This window comes from Siniperca chuatsi, linkage group LG20, assembly GCF_020085105.1.
Source record: "Siniperca chuatsi isolate FFG_IHB_CAS linkage group LG20, ASM2008510v1, whole genome shotgun sequence".
Taxonomy (NCBI): domain Eukaryota; kingdom Metazoa; phylum Chordata; class Actinopteri; order Centrarchiformes; family Sinipercidae; genus Siniperca; species Siniperca chuatsi.
This window is the reverse complement of record NC_058061.1, coordinates 3,754,676-3,773,177: the sequence shown is the minus strand read 5'-3', so window position 1 is coordinate 3,773,177 and position 18,502 is coordinate 3,754,676. Positions and strand designations below refer to the sequence as shown.

Sequence of the window (18,502 nt, the reverse complement as noted above, 5' to 3'; positions counted from 1 at the left end):
TTTTTTTAAATGTTGTCATTTCCAATTTCTGTCACCATGACCACAATGTAGCAGACCTTCTGACAAATCCCATTCACTATTACAAACACATAAGCCTAATTCAATGTACTCCTTAGTATTCAAAGAAGATTTACTACTTGTGGAAAGCACCTACAACTTCCAAGGGTCTCCATTTTCAAACCCCCCACCTTTCACTTTCCTTCACATCTTTCACTTTCATTACTAAAAATAACAATAATATTCATATATTAATTAAGAGTGGGGATGCACATTCCATGTAATATCATTGATCATTTACTTATATTAATTAACTGACTCCACGATAAAAATATTTGATTTGACTCAGTCTCGAGAGATACTCAATATTAAAAAAAGGACAAGCATCAGAATATGGGGCTAAAAATTACATCACATGACCAAAACACGGGAAACTGTTTTGATCTTTTGAGATTGAGTGATGTGGATGATAAATCGTTCTTCGCTTAATTAATAAACAGCAAAATTCAAAGTCTACCACGCTATGGTAGGGCTTTTATCCAAATACAGTCATGCTATTTGGTTATCAACTGAAAGGCTTTTATTGCCTCAATGTGTAAATTTATGACTAAAGAGTAACATAAAAAATCTGTATCAAAGAAGACTATTTAAAAAAATTCAACAGTGTTTCAAAATGACTATCTGTATACCTTAAGTCATTGTACAGTACATTGTAAAAGTTACAATGAGGAAGTTTAACTTCCTCATTGTAACATTTACTTTTACTATCTACATAATTAAATAATCTATATTTTAACATTATATTACAGCCATTATCTGAAAACAAAAGCATGTTTTCATTACTTACTAGTATTGGCCATTATCCATGTGTTACATACTTATAAAGTACACACAATAATATTAAGTTTTAAGGAAGAAAAGTGTAGAGTAGCGTAAGTGTGTTTTGTTTTGAGAATTTAAGATCTAAAACAATACACAGAATGGAAATTTACCAACTCAAAACAATTCTTTGTTTGCTACCTCTGTTTACATGAACTATCTTATTCACAATGACTTGTCTCTCACTCCTCCTACAATCTCAGGCCACATAAATGATAGCTCGCTGTCTATTCTCCTTGAAAATGAGAATTTAAGCTATAAATTTGCACACACACACGCTGCTCTAATACCCCATTTGACCTTAAATGGCATAAGACACAGTATGAATACATTACAAGCAATTTTTCTTTTGGATCATGCAACACACACACACACACTTCCTGTTAGGTTATGAAGAAGATATTTAGGTCAAAGGTCTAAAGTCGACACAGGTAAGGATAATAAAAATCAGTGGTCTTAGCTACGTTGTTAATAATCTACCCAATCCTACACAGGTCAGTAAGTCCATTGACGCTGCTGACCCACCTGCTGTATCTCTCTCCCCCACACACACACACACACACACACACACACACACACTCACACTGACTAATGACACAGAAATTAGTGCTCTGGTGTGAACTTCCCATGGAATACATTTGCAGGCTCCTGCTGAGGTAAACCTGACATCACAACAGGCAGCATGTAAAAACATAAAACCGACACCTTCTGCAAAACCACCGCCACCCCCAACTTTGTGTTTCTTCTTGGTTTCAGTTTAAATCAAAACATTCACGGGCTCTGTGGGCGCTCACTTGCTCGCTCTGCAGATAAACAGAACGTTCAGTTTCAGCCTCGGCCCTCTCAGGAGGAAGCACCGTGTGACGAGAGAGCTTTTTACTTCGAGTCCATTCGAGCCTGCGAGTTCTCCACAGGATGATACCACCCACACGACTACACATGCTCACTGGGCGAATGGTATCTCTACCCCTCCCTGGAGTTTGACCCAACCACTACTGAGGCAGACCAGGCAGTTAAAATTGTCATTAGCACCTGCTAGGCCTGAGTAGCATATTGCAGGGCCTAGAAATACAGGGACTTTCACAGGCAGGTTGAACAGCTCCAAGCACCATGGAAATGTTAGAGTAATGTGAGTTACTTGGGCATGGGGCAAGTGTAACAGAACAATATAGTCAACTAATGAATCCTATTGTGCAGGTTCACTATGGAACTTTTTTCCCCACACATAAATTTTTCTCTCAACATTCAACTTGGGCCTTAGCAGTGAATTATCCAGTACTGCAGGGCCATGTACATATGTACAGCCCTAAATAAGCTTTATGTCTCAGTGGGTGAGGGCACTTTACTTACATTTTGACATGTCGCTGCTCAATGTCAACTCTGGCCAGCTCCTCCTCCTCCAGGTCAGAGTCCCCTCCGGAGCTACTTTCTGTTACATCTGAGTCAAAGGCGCTTTCTGCTGAATGAAGGTTGGCCGATCCGCTCAGATACAGCCTCTCCAGTTCCAAGGGCATTGAGCCGCTTTTCAGGAAGCGACTGAGGCTGTCTCTGTTGTTTGAGGAAGAGTGGCGCCCAGTCCTCCACGTAGCTGTAGGGGTTGTCGTCTCTGATTTGCGGTTGCTAGCCAGTAACCGGTTGAGGGCCGAGTCCAAGAAGCCACCCAGCTGCTGCTGAATGTGCCGCTCCACCTGCTTGGCCTGTACAACCTGAAGACGTTTGCGCAGGCGCCGCAGCCGGCTTTCAATCTCAGCTTGGCGGCTGCTGTTAAGAAGGGTGCGCTCCCTAACATGAGCGTCAAGGCTGTCCGAGGAAGAACTACAGGGTAGAGGAGGCTGTGGTGCAGGTGTGCAAGACGGGGAGCCCTGCTGGCTGCTACCTGGTCTCTCCCTATCAGAACCCGGTGGCTGACTGGTAGGCATGTGTGGATCAGCCTCCTCCAAATTCACTTGTTCAGTGGGGTTATGGTTGTCATGGGTAAAGGGGGAAAGTGCAGCAGACTGAAGCACTGGCGGTTCAAGATTTTTTCCATCTGTATTTTGAGAAACCCCAGAGGAATGCTTCTGCTTAAGGGTTCCTTTAACCGGGATATGCCCTGATAGGGTAGCTGTCAAAGTCTCAGAGTCCAAGGGCAGGCTCTGGGACTGAGAGTCTGTGGTGGCAGAAGGCTTGTCACCATTCACTGCCACCACACAGCCAGGGCCAGACATAGTGGCCAGCTTCTTGGCCAGACCATTGACAGGTGCCATGGGCTGGCCACCTCCGTTGGTGCTGCCACTCATGAGGCTTTTGAGCTGCCCGCCAGACAGTTCTATTGCCTGCCTCTTCCTCAGTAGGTAGTCTCCTCCGCCGTTGAGCAGGGAGCTGGGCAGTATTCTGTGGCCTTTTAGCACAGACTGTTTGATGAGGACTCCTTGCAGCTTTATTGACTCCTTAGTTGAAGGGACAGGTGTCACATCAGAGCATAGGTAAGAAGCCACCAGCGGCTGGAGCTTGCCCAGGGCCGAGGCCTGAGCCACAGAGTCGGCTTGGGGCTGCTGTTGCTGCTGTTCCTGGTCGCCGCCACAAAAGTCAAGAGGGCACTCTTCGGAAGCGGCCTTACACTTAGCGGGGCCGCTGCTATGGATAAGGATGTTGCTGGCGTTACCGTTGTTCTCTGCACTGGCCGGTGAGAGACTTGAGGATGGGGCAGCCAGTTTGAAGCGGATGTGGTGAGCTTCGGCTGGGGCGTCGGTGAGAGCGGGCGCCATCGCAGCCATGCAGTGCAGAGGGACGGGCACCGCGGCCTGCTCCACACCACCCGCTTACTGCCCCACCTGAGGACAGCCTGGATAGAACAAAAAAAATAAATAAAGATTGGGGGGGAGGGGGCAAGAAATGAAGTTAAACAAAGTAGTCTAATGAACTCAAGTACCAAAGAACTCAAGCATACATAAAAACCTTACTATATCAAATTCTGATCCTAGTTGGTGATGGACGGTGTTGGGTGGAGATGTTTTCCTATCAACAACTCCCAGGTAACATTCACAACCTTTTACAGAGATGGACCCACAACCAGAGTGTAAACAAACATATACAGACACTACCTAGAACATGTTTAAATATTGATTTAATACTGAAACCAGCAGCTCTATAAAAGTTTAATTTGTATTAGTGCACTCACAATTATTCACAAGGAAGTATAGTAAGGCACGACAGTTAACTTGATAGCCTAAACACATGTTTAAGGAAAATAATATATAAAAACACAAGTCCAGTCTCAAAGGCAATGAGAGTGCTTTATGACCAAGTGGACCCAAAAAACCTGCTTTATGACCAAGTGGACCCAAAAAACCTGCTTTGACTTCAATAAATGCAAAAATATATTTTTACATGTTCATCTCCATATTAACTATTATTTCTCAAGTAAAAGGCAATATGAAGTCAGGCGGTACATACAACTAAAAAGGTGGGAAATTCACTTTTTAAAATGTAAACATCTACCAGCCATTGACATAAATGTTCAGATTCACCAGCCACTCAATAGTAAATCATTAATCTACCTTCCATATCAGTCACTTCCATATTTTACCAGCATGTGGCTGGTGCTAATTTCCCCCCCTGGAAATACTTGCACTACAGGTTCTGTAGGCCTTTAGAGTGAGTGGAAAATTACTAACCACAACCCAAAAAGAAAGTAGCATCTCCAAAATATTTTGCACCAAATATAATCAATGAAAATGCACTATCGCTGCTTAATATCAAGTCTAACGTGCTCTAACAAATCTCACAGTAAATGTCTACAACTAATCTAGTAAGAGGACTAATTAAATGAACCGGTGACGGAAAAGGAACCGAAAAAAAAAACAATTCAGGGAAGATGATCAAATGTACTCTTATCTTTCTGACCATTCACTAAGCTCGCAAAAAAAACCCAAAACACTAAATGTAATTTGATTCCATTGTAATCACAATAATGCATTTGTCTACAGAGGACTTTATTCCAAGACTTAAATAAATACGAAAAAATGAATGACAAGCACTGACCTTGGTGAATGGGATGCTAACATAAAGATGGAATAACAGCAGACATCTGAGCTACATCTCAGGCCAATAAATAATTCCCACTACACCCATGCTTGTGTGAACAAGCCTTCATTGTCATTTACTTACAAGGCTCTTCTTTATGGAATAAGCTTTGGAATTTGATTCTGATGAGGAAGAAACAGGAAAAGCCAATGCAAATTGTCCAAACCCCACTGCCCTACATGTGCCCTGACAAGTCAGTGTGCAGCAGGGTTGCACACAGGCGGTGTAAGTAGGTGGATTTAGGCCCCAGCATTAGTCCAAAGTACATGATGTCATCCTGACTAGGTTCCTGTGTCAGTTTCAGCTGCACCTATTAAAACATTACCAATTTACCAAAATATTACACCCCAGCAAAAATGATTCCCAAATTAAATATGTAAAGAGGACGACAACGAACGTGATTATGGTTAAGTACTGTTTTAGTGGTTAACATGCTATTCACACCGACCTGGACCTGTATATCCATATAAAACTTTATTTATTTATTTATTTAAAAAAAAAAAAAGCCTCCCTTTGAATAAGACAAGAGATAAAAGCGAGCTGCATCTCCGCGTATCGTCTGCAGGTCAGATGAATGGAGGCTCAGTATTTCACCGCAGTTTCTAGTCAGCGCGCACTACGCCATGTTGGTATTTCCGAAGCAGATTATGCAATGCAATTCATCTACCTAAAACCGCCCATTCCGCTCCAAACACACAGAGCTCGTCCATGCCACAAGGGAGAACAATTAAATAACTAACGTTAGGAAATGCACAACTTTAATTCGCATGCATTGTAAATCACCAGTTTCTCTATAAACTGTCTGGCTAGAGACGCGACAAAAAAAAACAACAAAAAACGTCCACATCCAACGTTAGCCAAGCATAACGTAATCACCAAAATGTCTTCCTGGTGTTTACAAAAACATTTGTAAATTTAAAAAAAAAAAAAGAAAAAGGGAAGGGAAGGTTGGCGCCTCTGACCTAGGTGCGTAATCTTTGATTTCTCAATAGCTTCCGCAGCAAACCCATCCACGCGATCGGCGTGTTTGTATCCTTTGTATCGTCACAAATCAGCAATCGATCACCACACATCAGCCAACCGAAAGACAAACATCTCGCCGGAGCCCCGTCGCTCTGTGCACTGCGTGCAAATTAATGCGCTTGGCGTCCGGCTAACGTTAGCTTTGCAAAGCTGCTGATGTAAGAAACACAACCTGCTCGTGTGCGGGTCTCATAAAAACCAACTGCAGCGAAACGCTACCTACCCTCATCGCATTATATATCTTTTTTTTTTTTTTTTTTAGCAGCACGGCTTGGCGATTTCTGGTTTTGCTGAAATCCGACCCGGGAGCTTTACGCAAACCTCGTTAGGCAAGTAAACATTTTAAGTCACTGGCTACGTAACCTACGTTCACCCGGGTGGTAGTTTTAAGTCAATAACGCCCGAAGTAATAAGCATTAAACGCTAAAAAAAAAAAAAAAAAAAAAGCTATGGTAACACGTGCATTAGCGTCAGAGTTAAATCCAGGTCCTGTAACATCCCAAACGACACCAGTCGGCCATAATAACAAGACACCTTCACTTGTTATGGATCACAACTTATTTTTAAAACAACGCTTTAAGACATATCGCAGAGTGGAGACATGGCATGCATTGCAATTAAGACCGAGGAAATAAATACAGGCAGCCTGTTGTCGTAAAATCCACGGTGGCCGTCCTTTGCCTTACTTGAGCACACGAGCTGGCGGGTGAGGGAAATTGTACGCGACGTTAATGCACATATGTCAAAAGCCTAGAAGTTGGGAGTAGACCCTGCCAGTCTAGCTAGCTCGCTAACAAAGAAAAAGGAGGAACCTACCACGTGACGAGGTTGCACTATCCGAGGGAATTTCGGCAACAATCCCCCTGCAGTTTTTTGGTGGAAAAAAAAACAAACCCCAAGGGTGCTAACACAAAAAAACGCGGCTTGATTCGATCACTCTGCCATTAATTAATCCAAAAATGAAACCAGATTGCCCACCCCCCCCAAAAAAAAGGCCCAGTTCCCAGAGCCGCTGGGGCTCGTTCCGGATTCAGTGCAATGGGCGAATCAACGATCTACACCTTGCTCGCCAGCTAGCTCGCCTCGCCGCTACGGCGAATATTAACACAAGGCCGTGAAACAGTCCTTTCTACTCCGAATTACTTCAAACGTAGGCGATTTCACCGCAATCCGTCACCGAAAAATCCGATTCTCAGTAAGCGAAAGGTAATCCAGATGGCGGTTTGTCGCGAGCCCTTTTCTCTCGTTTTAGGGAGAGACGCTTAGAAAATGGCGGCTAGCTCCTCTCCCTCGGATTTGAGTCTGACAAACATAGGAGGGCTGTGTGTGTGTGTGTGTGTGTGTGTGTGTGTGTGTGTGTGTGTGTTGCTGGTAGGCGGGAGACATTTCTCATACTCACCACTAGAGTAAAGGGCAGATAAGAAGCGACATAAAAGCTCAAAAGAAGAAGATACCACAGGAGGGCATTGTCTTCCCAAAAAACACACAGCGCAATGTCAATTTAGCACTTGTTAGACACGGACTGTTATTAAAAAATAAAAATAAAAAAGGTGCTGCTGCTGCTGTATTGCCACGCTGCTATTTATGACTTTTTATTTATTTATGACGTGCGTTTAAATGTCTGTTTTTATCCATATGAAGCACCGCGCGGCAGCATTTACACTGATATATCTATACATTAAGGATTAAATAATAAATAGCTGCATTTTAACAATGGGAATGACTGGCTCCCTGTTTCTATTGGGCTTTACAGGAGAGGGGGTCTCACCGCTTTCAGACAACTGAGCCGAGTCCAGACTGCCTGGCTTTCATGTCACTTTTTTTTTTTTTTTTTTTTTTTTGTTTGTTTTACAGGAAATAAATCTCCCACCACTACAGCAACCTTTGTGAAGGTACACCCAGCGGCCACTTGAAGGAGCTCTTCTCCACGTGATTGTTAAATGCAGCCATAGCCCAAATATATAGCTGTGTAAGAGCAGGAGGGGGGAGCACCAAATAAGACCTAATTTGTGCAAAACAAAACCTACAGCGATTACAGGGGTGGACATAAAAGCAAAGATGCCAATATAATGCAATTTAATACATCGGCCTATAAGATTTTCCTTTTGTTTAGTCTGTGTCTGACGTTAGTAATTGGTAATTTCAGGCTGTAGCCAGTTGGTTGCGTTGTAGTGGATTAAATATAACACAATACACTAGTTTATAATGCAGTACAGCAACACCAGAAACTGCAGCCTCAGTTATATAAAAACATTACACAACAAAACTGTACATGCAAGAATTAAATAGGGCTGGGTTTTGTTTAATATTTTTGATACTAGTGGGGTTCTACAAAAGGCCCTTTTAACAAAAGAAGCCACAGTTCATGTTAAATGCTGTCTAAACACAAGCATCCGTACGAGAATTTTGCATTAAAAGATCGGCGAAAATTGGCAACATTATGATTTAAAACTACCTGATTAAATAAGTTACCAGCCTTCAGTACTTACTACAGTTTTCGATACATCTGTCTATTCAATACCCAGCCCCGGCTTTAAAAAGATAATACTTGTTGCAGGCCTGTTGCATTGGATTGCATTACACGGTACAGGTATTGCTTTACGTGTCCATCCTCTGTACGCTTCACTACAAGAAATTAGACTTGGCAGCGTACTTGTGTATGTATGAGGCCTTGTATAAGCTTTTAGCTATTGCGGTTCTATGCACTGGCTGATAAGAAAATGTTTCCGTTGCAATTTAACAGCATGTAGCTCAAAATTAAGATCAAGAATTCAATACATTTAGTTAAAACTGTCCTTTTAGATAAGTTAATGTCTTCATAAAGTTCACGTCACTGTGTACAGTACTGATATCTCTCATCGTTACATTTTTTTGTTGTTGAGGACGTTTAAATCTCTGTAGTTATTCGCCTATTTGTACTTCTTCATTTAGGGACTACTGTTGCTGGTGCTTATCTTCTATGGCTTTTAAATAAACAACTGTTTATGACATCCTGTGCAGATTTTCCCAGAAAAGACTTATTGCACATTAGATGTTTACATGTTGTGTTACATCCTTTGATGAGTAATAACGCATAAATGTTTATAATGATGTTATGCATCGTTAATTTAAGCCTGGCAATCACCTGAAATGGGTTAAGTTTGGTAAGTAGTGTGAATTTTGATGGGTTCAGTGCCTCTGATCAGAGGACGCTTGTGACTTACACCGCTGTATACCACTTTTACTGTTAGGTAATGCAAATAAACGCATACCACTACGGGTCTTGCATGGCCTCCGTGCATTATCAGACTACCAGAGTAGACATGCATAATAAATAAGTAATTGTCAATGTGTGTGTGTGTGTGAGCATTTGCGTGAATGAGAAATATAGCAACTGTCTATCCACCTGTTCTGAAAATGATATCAAATTTACATCTGCATAAAAGTCTCGGGACGCAAACTACAAATGTCAGGATCAAATAGCTGATGTCTCTGATAGTTATCCAGTAAGTTATCCAGTGAGCTGCATGTATCCTTGTCTGCTGTAATGGTAATTGGTAAATACATCCATCCATCTTCTTATCTCGTTCCAGGTCACAATAGCAACAGGCTATGCAAAGTTGCCTATACTTCCAGCTCCCAAGCCACATCCTCCAGCTCCTCCTGGGGGATTTAGAGGCGTCTCCACACTTGCCGGGATATGCAATCCATCCAGAATGTTTTGGGCCCCCTTCCAGTCGGACACGCCCGTTGTCTGAAATACTTCCACAGTGTGTATCCTAATTAGATGCACCTCATGTGGCTCCTTCCCAGGCAGGAGGGGCAGCTGTTCCTGTTGGGGTGAGCCAAAGCACCCGAAAAAGGCAACTGGTTTCCGGTCGGGCCACTACTGGTATCCGCTACCTCATTCTGGTCTTGGTGACCACTCAGAGCCCACGACCACAGGTGAGGACTGGTCGAGAGCATCGCCCTCTGGCTCCGTCAGAAACACACAAAAATAAAAACAAAATAATAATAATAATAATAATTACTATTTAAGAATACCTTTAACTCCATTGTTGAAATACTCCATTCAGCAATCCAAGGGGCCATGATTCCGGTTACCACACATGGAAATAACACGACACCTAAAAACAAAAAGAACGAATAGACAAACATTAGTTGAATCCTAATTCCTAACATTTCGGGACAGAGCCAGGCTACATAAAGTTGACAACTGTTTTGGCAGCGGTGTGACTCTCGAGGATTGTCTTTTTTTTTTTTTTTTTTTTTTTTTTTTTTTTTTTTTTTTTACGTCCAGCTGGCAAGCTAACGCTAGCTTGCTAATGTTACCTACACGAACGTTATCATTGCAAATTTATAATGAAAAAGTTTTAGACGTTGAATAATTTTAACACTGAGCATGAAAATTTAAAAGTAAGTTATGAAGCGGGTTTTCTTTATTGACTATCACGTCAAAGAATGCACTGCCAGTGATTTTTGTGATACAATTAACAGTACTTTCTCTCAAGCTAGTGTTAGCCAAGCTAATGCTTCAGACCGACGTACAGCGACGTAGCGAGCTAACGCAGAGAGGCTGGCCAATAACAGCCAATTTAGCTAGCAGGCTAAGCTAACGCTCGCTAGCTTGTTTGCTTCCCGATCCCATACTGACTTCTCAATGACTACCGTTTTTTGCACGTTTGGCAGAAAAGTGTACTAAAAAAATCTAACCTACTCAAATCGAACAGCCGAAGGTTTAACCAAATGAGTATTTTTTCCTGACAAGCGGAGCATTCATTAATTTTGAGAAAATATCAAGACAAAATCTTACTTACCTGCTTGTCCTGTTACTAACCGTTTACGACTTGATAACAACCATCCCCCGCGTTCCTATTGGTCGATGGTTCCATTTGAGGCTTTCTATTGGCTCACACAGTTGTCAGTCTAAGCAAATGCCCGTACAGCGGAAATGTGGACGAAAGTTCATAGCACGAAACTTCATTATCCAAAAATATTGTTTTCATTTGAAAATGTTTTCTTGAGTCCCACAACCTCCCCGTCATTTGTAAATGACTGCTTTTACTGCGCCATTATACGAGTGTTGTTTACACCGCCCGCATGCTAGCTACTCATAGTCCAGCCTGATGTGTTTTCACTCTATGTAACTACAATATTTTTAATGCTTTGTCTTTGAGACTTTGCTTAGAAATGAACCACTTATTTTCACAGCACGATACAAATCACGGGCAGATAACGCCGATGTCTGCAAATGAGTTTGTTCAGTATATTTCATTTGATCTTAACATCAAGTGCTAAACAGCTGGTGGACTGACATTTGAATGGTCCTTAAATCTTTGCCCCAAAGTAGGACAGGAGATACAAGGGAAGCCATTTGCTCTACAAGAGTGGAGTTCAAGCTGGGGCTGGTGAGACAGGAGACACGTGTAGGCAAGGGACAGAGGATGGATGGCAATATAAATTAGTGAGGCAGTATTGGGCTGGTGGTATGAATATCCAGGATTTGCAATATCCAGCACTGCAGTTGGGATCGTCCTCAGAGGTCCCCGTAGAGTGATTGAGCATTTCCCCACATAGTGTCAGCAATGCTTAAGTCTGACCTTTCTCAATCATATTTAAATATTGAATGAAAATGACCGGCATCCCACGTCCATGGCAGCTTAGCAACAAAGGCCTGAATTAGAGGATGGCTTTCTACGTTTAGAGCGACTGCAGCTACAAACACACGTTACAAATGTTAGAGGAACAGATCACCCAAACAATATTTACCCTGCTTTATTTCCTATAATGTTTTTAATGTATGCATTGTTGGCTTCAGTTGATCCATCACTTCTTACCTAAATCCTACCTTGTCTTTACCTCTGTGTGTATTGAAGACCAAGGTTGGGCAAGAATGCTGTGGTGATTATTGACATCAGTGTTTTCATAATGTACGACAGACGGAGGTGGAAGACATATTCAGATCCTTTACTTAAGGGAAAGTCGCATCACCACCAGTGGTGCAATGTAACTAAGTACATTTACTCAAGTACTGTACTTAAGTACAAATTTGAGGTACTTGTACTTTACTTGAGTCTTTTCTTTTCGTGCCACTTTCTACTTCTACCTCACTACATTTATCTGACGGCTTTAGTTACTTTACAAGTGAAGAATTTAGCATACAAAAAATATGAAGAGTTTATAAAATATGATGTTTTGTTATAAATTAAACTACCCAACAGTTTATACAAGTACAGCTGAAACGATTAGTTGATTAATCAATTAGTCGATTGACAGAAAATTAATTGGCGGCTATTTTGATAATCATTTAAAAATGCCAAAAATTTCATGGTTCCAGTTTCTCAAATGTGAAGATTTGCTGCTTTTCCTTTTAATTATTAAATAATTCTAATGTTTTGTTAATAAGTTTGAGCTTTGGACTGTCGGTCGGACACAACAACATCGTGAAGGCGTCACTTTGGGCTCTGGGTCGTCGTGACGGTGTTTCTCACTATTTTCAGAATTTTTACAAACCAATCAATCGATCGATTGATGGAGAAAAGAATCAGCAGATGGATCCAGAATGAAAAGCATCATCAGCTGCAGTCCGATACAAACCAGCTCCATCAGCTGCAGCAGCAACATCCTGCTTTACATTAATGCACGAGGAATAATAATCTGATGACAGAATATATAACAGCACAGCAGCCACAGGGACGCTTCACTGCACCGAGTACTTTTACTTTAATACTTTAAGTACTTTTACCTGATTATACTTACATACTTTTACTGAAGTATCATTTTTAATCCAGGACTTTTACTTGTAACAGAGTATTTTCTACAGTGTGGTGTTAGTACTTTTACTGAAGTAAAAGATCTGAATGCTTCCTCCACCTCTGAACACCACAATGTAAAAATACTCAAGTAAAAGTAAAGCAAGTAAAAGCCCTGCATTAAAGTAAAGTACAGAAATGTTATTAACAAAATGTACCTAAGGTATCAAAAGTAAGTAGGTCTACTGATTATGCAGGCAGAATACCCTCTATAATCAGTATTATATATTATAATATTGGATTATTATTACTGACGTGTAAGCAGCATTTTAATGTTGCAGCTTGGTTGAGCTAATTTTAACTGCTTTATATACTGTTGGGTAGCTTAATCCTCAACAGTCATGTTTTCTAAGCAAATCATACATTTTGAATGTAAAATCTCCGAAGTAACAGCTGTCAAACAAATGTAGTGTATTAAAATAATAACACTTCCCTCTGAGATGTAGTGGAGTAGTGTAAAGTAACAGTTCCTTAAGCAAAGTACCTTAAAGTTGCACTTAAGGTCAGTACTTGAGTAAATACTCAGTACTTAGGTTCATGTGACAAATTGATGTTTTGTATTTCTTAATTTTGCCACCTTCCACAATCACTAACTTTTTATAAATAATTCAGATAATAACATGTATCCATAATGTGCTTGACTGTAATGTTCCTTCTGAGGGAGTTAGAGTTACTTATATTTTATTTCTTATATCGCCGGTGTGATTTCTTGTGATAACGTGAGATTTGTATTTTACCTGTGATAATTTGTGAATTCAGTCCCACGTGAAAGGCAGAGAAAGAAACCTGTAATGACCCCAACTAACCAACACACACACACACACACACACACTTTCACACATCTGTATAGTGTTCGAGTGAACTGTGACGCAAGCTGTTACTCGGCACCATCTCCTAAATTTCTACAGAAAGTTGACTTGTGATGTGGAAAGAGATCAGAAACTGTCCTCGCTGCATTATTGATGTACGCTGTTAGAACATGCATTTCCAGCTGTATACTGTATGTAGTTGAGCAGCTAATAATAGCTCAGTCTGGTTTTAAACCACATCTGAAGCTTTTCCCCATAGATTTCTCCCTGTCTGTCCTCTTCCTTGTTCCTGTCTTTAGCCTTGGCTCATCCTAGTTCTTTCTGCAACCTCTCCATCTTCCTTTCAGCTCATCACTCAGCACAGCTTCACCCATGAACTTTCTTGGCATCCACCTTTACTTGGCATAGGGTAAGAGCACTTTACAGAGTGTGCATTTGTATGTGAGTGGCGTCAAGAGTTCGTGGCCTTCAGATCTGACCTTTTTGTCAAGCTTCAGTCCTGATTGTAAGTTCCTCCTCACCACCATCTAAATATTTGTAGACCTTCTGTTACGTTAATTTTGCCCTATAATGGAAAACTCCCATTTAAAGGGCTCAAAACACTGAGGCAACATCTAAATGTAGTTGTAGAGAAAAAACACTAGATGGCGCTGAGACATCACACCCAACAACATCATCAGCTGCACATGAGCCTCATACAAGGCAACTTGCTCTCACTCTGACATGCTTACTATGGAGTAAATCAGTTATTAGCCATACTCTGGTTTTGAACTGTAACGTCTCTAATATTTCTGTTAACACTTTAAGTTATTTATGAGCAGTACACAAACATTTAATAAATGGTTTATAACACTATAATGTAGCTGTCAGCAGATATAAGGACATTTTAAAGTGTTTATTAATGTACAGTATTTGTCTCCTATGAAGACATATTTTGTATTATTACAACTGTATTTTAATATATTATCATTTATTATCATTTATACAGCAGCTTCCACTTATGGGTGCCAACAACAGGAGTTATATTTGTAAACAACCACAACTACATTATAGTGTGTTATAAACCATTTATTAAATGTTTATATAGCGCTTATAAATGCTAAATAGGGGGGACTTATTAATTATCTGCAGATGCTTTCGTGCACCAGGGCTCACTGAACGGTTTGGTGAGTATGAAAATTATGTGAATAAAATGCTACGGCCTTTACAGTCACCAGATGTTGACCCAGTTAAGATTATATATATATATATATATATATATATATATATATATATATATATATATATATATATATATATAACACATTTTTCAACATTATATGAAAAGGATATTTTCAAAGATCTTTCAAATAGAAAAAAAAAGTTGAACATGATTTTGTTTTAAAAGCTGCTTTACCAAAAGGTAGTTTTTCCCCATTAATGATATAAAATCCTCAGCCCATTGGTCCTCAGTGTCTGTGGATACAAGCTCTTTTTCCTCTGATCATCCAATTACTGTAACACAGGTGAGACACTAGACAACAAGCGATCTCATCAGCATAATAATGTATATTGCTTCATGAAAGCTTCTCTTTTGTGCATCACATTATTTGCATTTCGCTGTAAATCCGGATGACGTATTTGGTATATTAGGAAACACTGTGATCTTTGCTAGAATTAAAAATGCAGTTTTGTGCGTCTTCACAACAGGAGTTTGTAGCGATGGACCTACCAAACAGTCTGTGGGGTCGAAGAGGTTATGTTCTTATTGGGACTGTTACCATCATTCCTTCCCATTACAATAATGTCGAACTGTGGTTCCAGCCCGACAGACCACAGCCAAAAATGTGCCTTATTAGTAGACAAAAGTAAGATGTTTGCATGCAACAGTAAGCCATTTAATATTAGACAAAGCCTGACTCACTCATACTGCAGGAATATGAGCTTAACTGGGTTATTTTAACAGAGTTATATTATTGACAAGTGAGCTGGTTACTTGAGTAACCATGTTATCAGCTGAACTGTCATGCATATAAATGCAGCACTGAGAGCCAGTGGGCACGGCAGCTCCCTTCCAACATACAGTTTTGTCCCATTGATACCCTTTAGCTTTATTACAGTTATTATACTCATCTTATTCCACACTATCTGACAGCGTCTGACATCATTTATATTCTGTATCGTCTTCTTCCAGCTCTTCATTGAAGCCACATGATGGTTAAAATATTCAAACCAAAGCCTTGATGTTTTTTATTGCTGCACCATTCAATCAAACGGAAATGTTCCAGATGCCTGGTGCATCATTTTATATACATTTTGCCAAAATTCAGCTTGAAGCATTTGGTACCTTTGGAGAACTGAAAATAAAGTTCTGTGAGTCTGAACGATGCTTGACTTCACACCATGAGTTTGTTTAATGACTGACCCACCATCAGGTCAGTGAGGTTTAAGAGGATATATCAAGGCAATGGTGGATATGTAGATGTATTGATTTTCCTCCTACTCCTTTGTTGAATTGCCTTGTTGTGAAGGCGGAAGCAGCTTCTCATTTGTGCTCTGAAAGGGAGGCAGCCTCTTTACTACAAAATACACCACACTAATAGCAACTAATAATAATAACAGTAGTAACACTAGTACTGCTCCAGACAAACAAACAGTGATTATGCAATCATCTGAGAAACTCTGACTGTTAAACTAATAAGAATAAGAATTAAATCATCCTGACTACAGTCTAATCAGTAACTGTGAAGATGAGCAACTCTCCCAAAGCTAGAAACACTGACTGCAAAAATGAATCTGTAAGATGGCAGTAATAGTTCGCCTAAAGCTGCTCTGTAGGCAATGACTAACCTTGTTGGTCTCTTTTAAGTGTTCGCATGAAACTTCACATCCAATTTAGCGTTACGGTAGTGCCAAGAGACCTAAATCACAACACATATTGTGATCCTTTTGAAAATTATCATGGACACTGTCACAGTCAATTTTTGCAACTTGAATTTTACCCCCCTTTTCTTTCTGTTTTGGAGCTGTGTATTGGCATGGCATCACAGATTAAAAGCAGGGAAAACTCCTCTCTCTTGTTCACGGTTATGGGAAAATATAGTGAATGTTCACTTGGGCAGAAGGATCTTATTTAAAAGCTGATGTTCAGCAGTGCTCCCCTCTGAGACCCACACACAAAGCTTAAAAGGTTCACACAATGCTCAAAATGTATTTCTTGTTTGCTTTTGTCTCAGGGGACTGTGGAGACAAATGGCACTGTGATCCTGAGCACAGCCTTTAAAGCAGGTAGTTAAATGTGTATATGTGTATTTTTTTATAGAAAGCGCATTCTGTTGTCTCTATAAATAAAGTGACTTGACTTCTCAGCCATTTGTTACATTTTTCATTCAGTGAAATGCAACACACAGAGACTGGAACATGTAATTGGCATTAAAGGAACCACACTAAGATGGTTTAAGTCTTATCTATCAGATCGATCTCAGTTTGTACATGTTAACGGTGAGTCCTCGGAGTTCCACAAGGTTCTGTGCTTGGACCAATTCTATTCACCTTATATATGCTTCCTTTAGGCAATATTGTTAGGAAATACTCCATAAACTTTCATTGTTATGCGGATGATACCCAATTATATCTGTCGATCCAGCAAGATTTAACTAATCAGTTAGCTAAACTTCAAGCATGCCTTAAGGACATAAAAACCTGGATGACCTGCAGTTTTCTGATGTTAAACTCTGACAAAACTGAAGTTATTGTACTTGGCCTCCGAGACACATTATCTAAAGATATAGTTACTCTAGATGGCATTGTCCTGACCTCCAGCAGCACCGTAAGGAACCTCGGAGTTATCTTTGATCAGGATTTATTCTTTAACTCCCACATGAAACAAACTTCAAGGACTGCCTTCTTTCACCTACGCAACACTGCAAAAATCAGGCACATCCTGTCTCAAAATGATGCTGAAAAACTAGTGCATGCATTTGTTACTTCTAGGCTGGATTATTGCAATTACTTATTATCAGGCTGCCCAAATAAGTCCCTTAAGAGTCTCCAGTTGATCCATAATGCTGCGGCACGTGTACTGACAAGAACTAGGAAAAAAAATCATATCTCTCCAATATTAGCTTCTCTGCATTGGCTCCCTGTAAAATCCAGAATAGATTTTAAAATCCTTGTCCTCACCTACAAAGCTCTTAATGGTCAGGCACCAACATATCTTAACGATCTTATAATACCTTATTATCCTACTAGAACACTGCGCTCCCAGGATGCAGGGTTACTTGTGGTTCCTAGAGTCTACAAAAGTAGACTGGGAGCCAGAGCCTTCAGTTTTCAAGCTCCTCTCCTGTGGAACCAGGTCCCAGTTTGGGTTCGGGAGGCAGACACCATCTCCACATTTAAGAGTAGGCTTAAAACTTTCCTCTTTGATAAAGCTTATAGTTATGGCTGGCTTGGGTGAGTCCTGAACCATCCCTTAGTTATGCTGCTATAGGCCAAGACTTCCGGGAGACTTCCCATGATGCACCTCTGTATGCATTTTTACCCATTAATGCATGTTCCTAAGTCAGCTTTCTCGTCTCTCTCCCGTGGTTTTGTGCTTTCTCATTTCTCTCCTCTCTCTTTCTGTTGCTTTCAGCAGGTATTTCTGCCTCCAGAGCTGCAGAGTCTGGATCTGTGATTGTGGACCGCCTGCTGCCCCCGTGTTCCTGCTCGACAACTGCTACTACAGTTGTTGTTATTAGTCTTATCACTATCATTCCTATTGTTATTACTTTATTAATATTAATATTACCACCACCATTACATCTCTGTCTCTCTGCTCGAGGTTTCTACCTCTTAAAGGAAGTTTTTCCTTGCCACTGTCGCCAAGTGCTTGCTCATGGTGGGATTTGTTGGGTCTCTGTAAATAATATTATAATGAGCACGGTCTAGACCTGCTCTATAGGAAAAGTGCAATGA

At 40.5% G+C, this 18,502-nt stretch overlaps 1 protein-coding gene and 1 long non-coding RNA gene across 14 annotated transcripts in view; one reads left to right on the top strand and one right to left on the bottom strand.

Moving 5' to 3' along the window:
• Nucleotides 1-10,803, bottom strand: part of LOC122868202 (KAT8 regulatory NSL complex subunit 1-like) — a 33,707-nt gene extending 22,904 nt beyond the window's left edge. For 4 of the 13 annotated variants that reach the window (XM_044179988.1, XM_044179996.1, XM_044179997.1 and 1 more), the window contains exons 1-2: nucleotides 6,781-7,291; nucleotides 2,227-3,700 (exon numbers count right to left, since the gene is read on the bottom strand). In XM_044179988.1, coding sequence (XP_044035923.1) covers nucleotides 2,227-3,632 — 1,406 coding nt within the window. In that variant the 5' untranslated portion in view covers nucleotides 3,633-3,700; nucleotides 6,781-7,291. Of the gene's footprint in view, nucleotides 1-2,226; nucleotides 3,701-3,818; nucleotides 3,905-5,025; nucleotides 5,252-5,903; nucleotides 6,589-6,650; nucleotides 6,676-6,780; nucleotides 7,292-9,987; nucleotides 10,168-10,760 lie in introns of those variants that run through there. The other 9 variants (XM_044179989.1, XM_044180000.1, XM_044179990.1 and 6 more) reach the window with 7 other exon arrangements.
• On the top strand, nucleotides 7,350-18,242 carry LOC122868245. The gene is made up of 4 exons (XR_006376063.1): nucleotides 7,350-9,888; nucleotides 13,912-13,973; nucleotides 16,780-16,831; nucleotides 18,183-18,242. It is a non-coding gene; the product is annotated as an uncharacterized LOC122868245 (long non-coding RNA).
• Nucleotides 18,243-18,502: the final 260 nt, after the last annotated feature.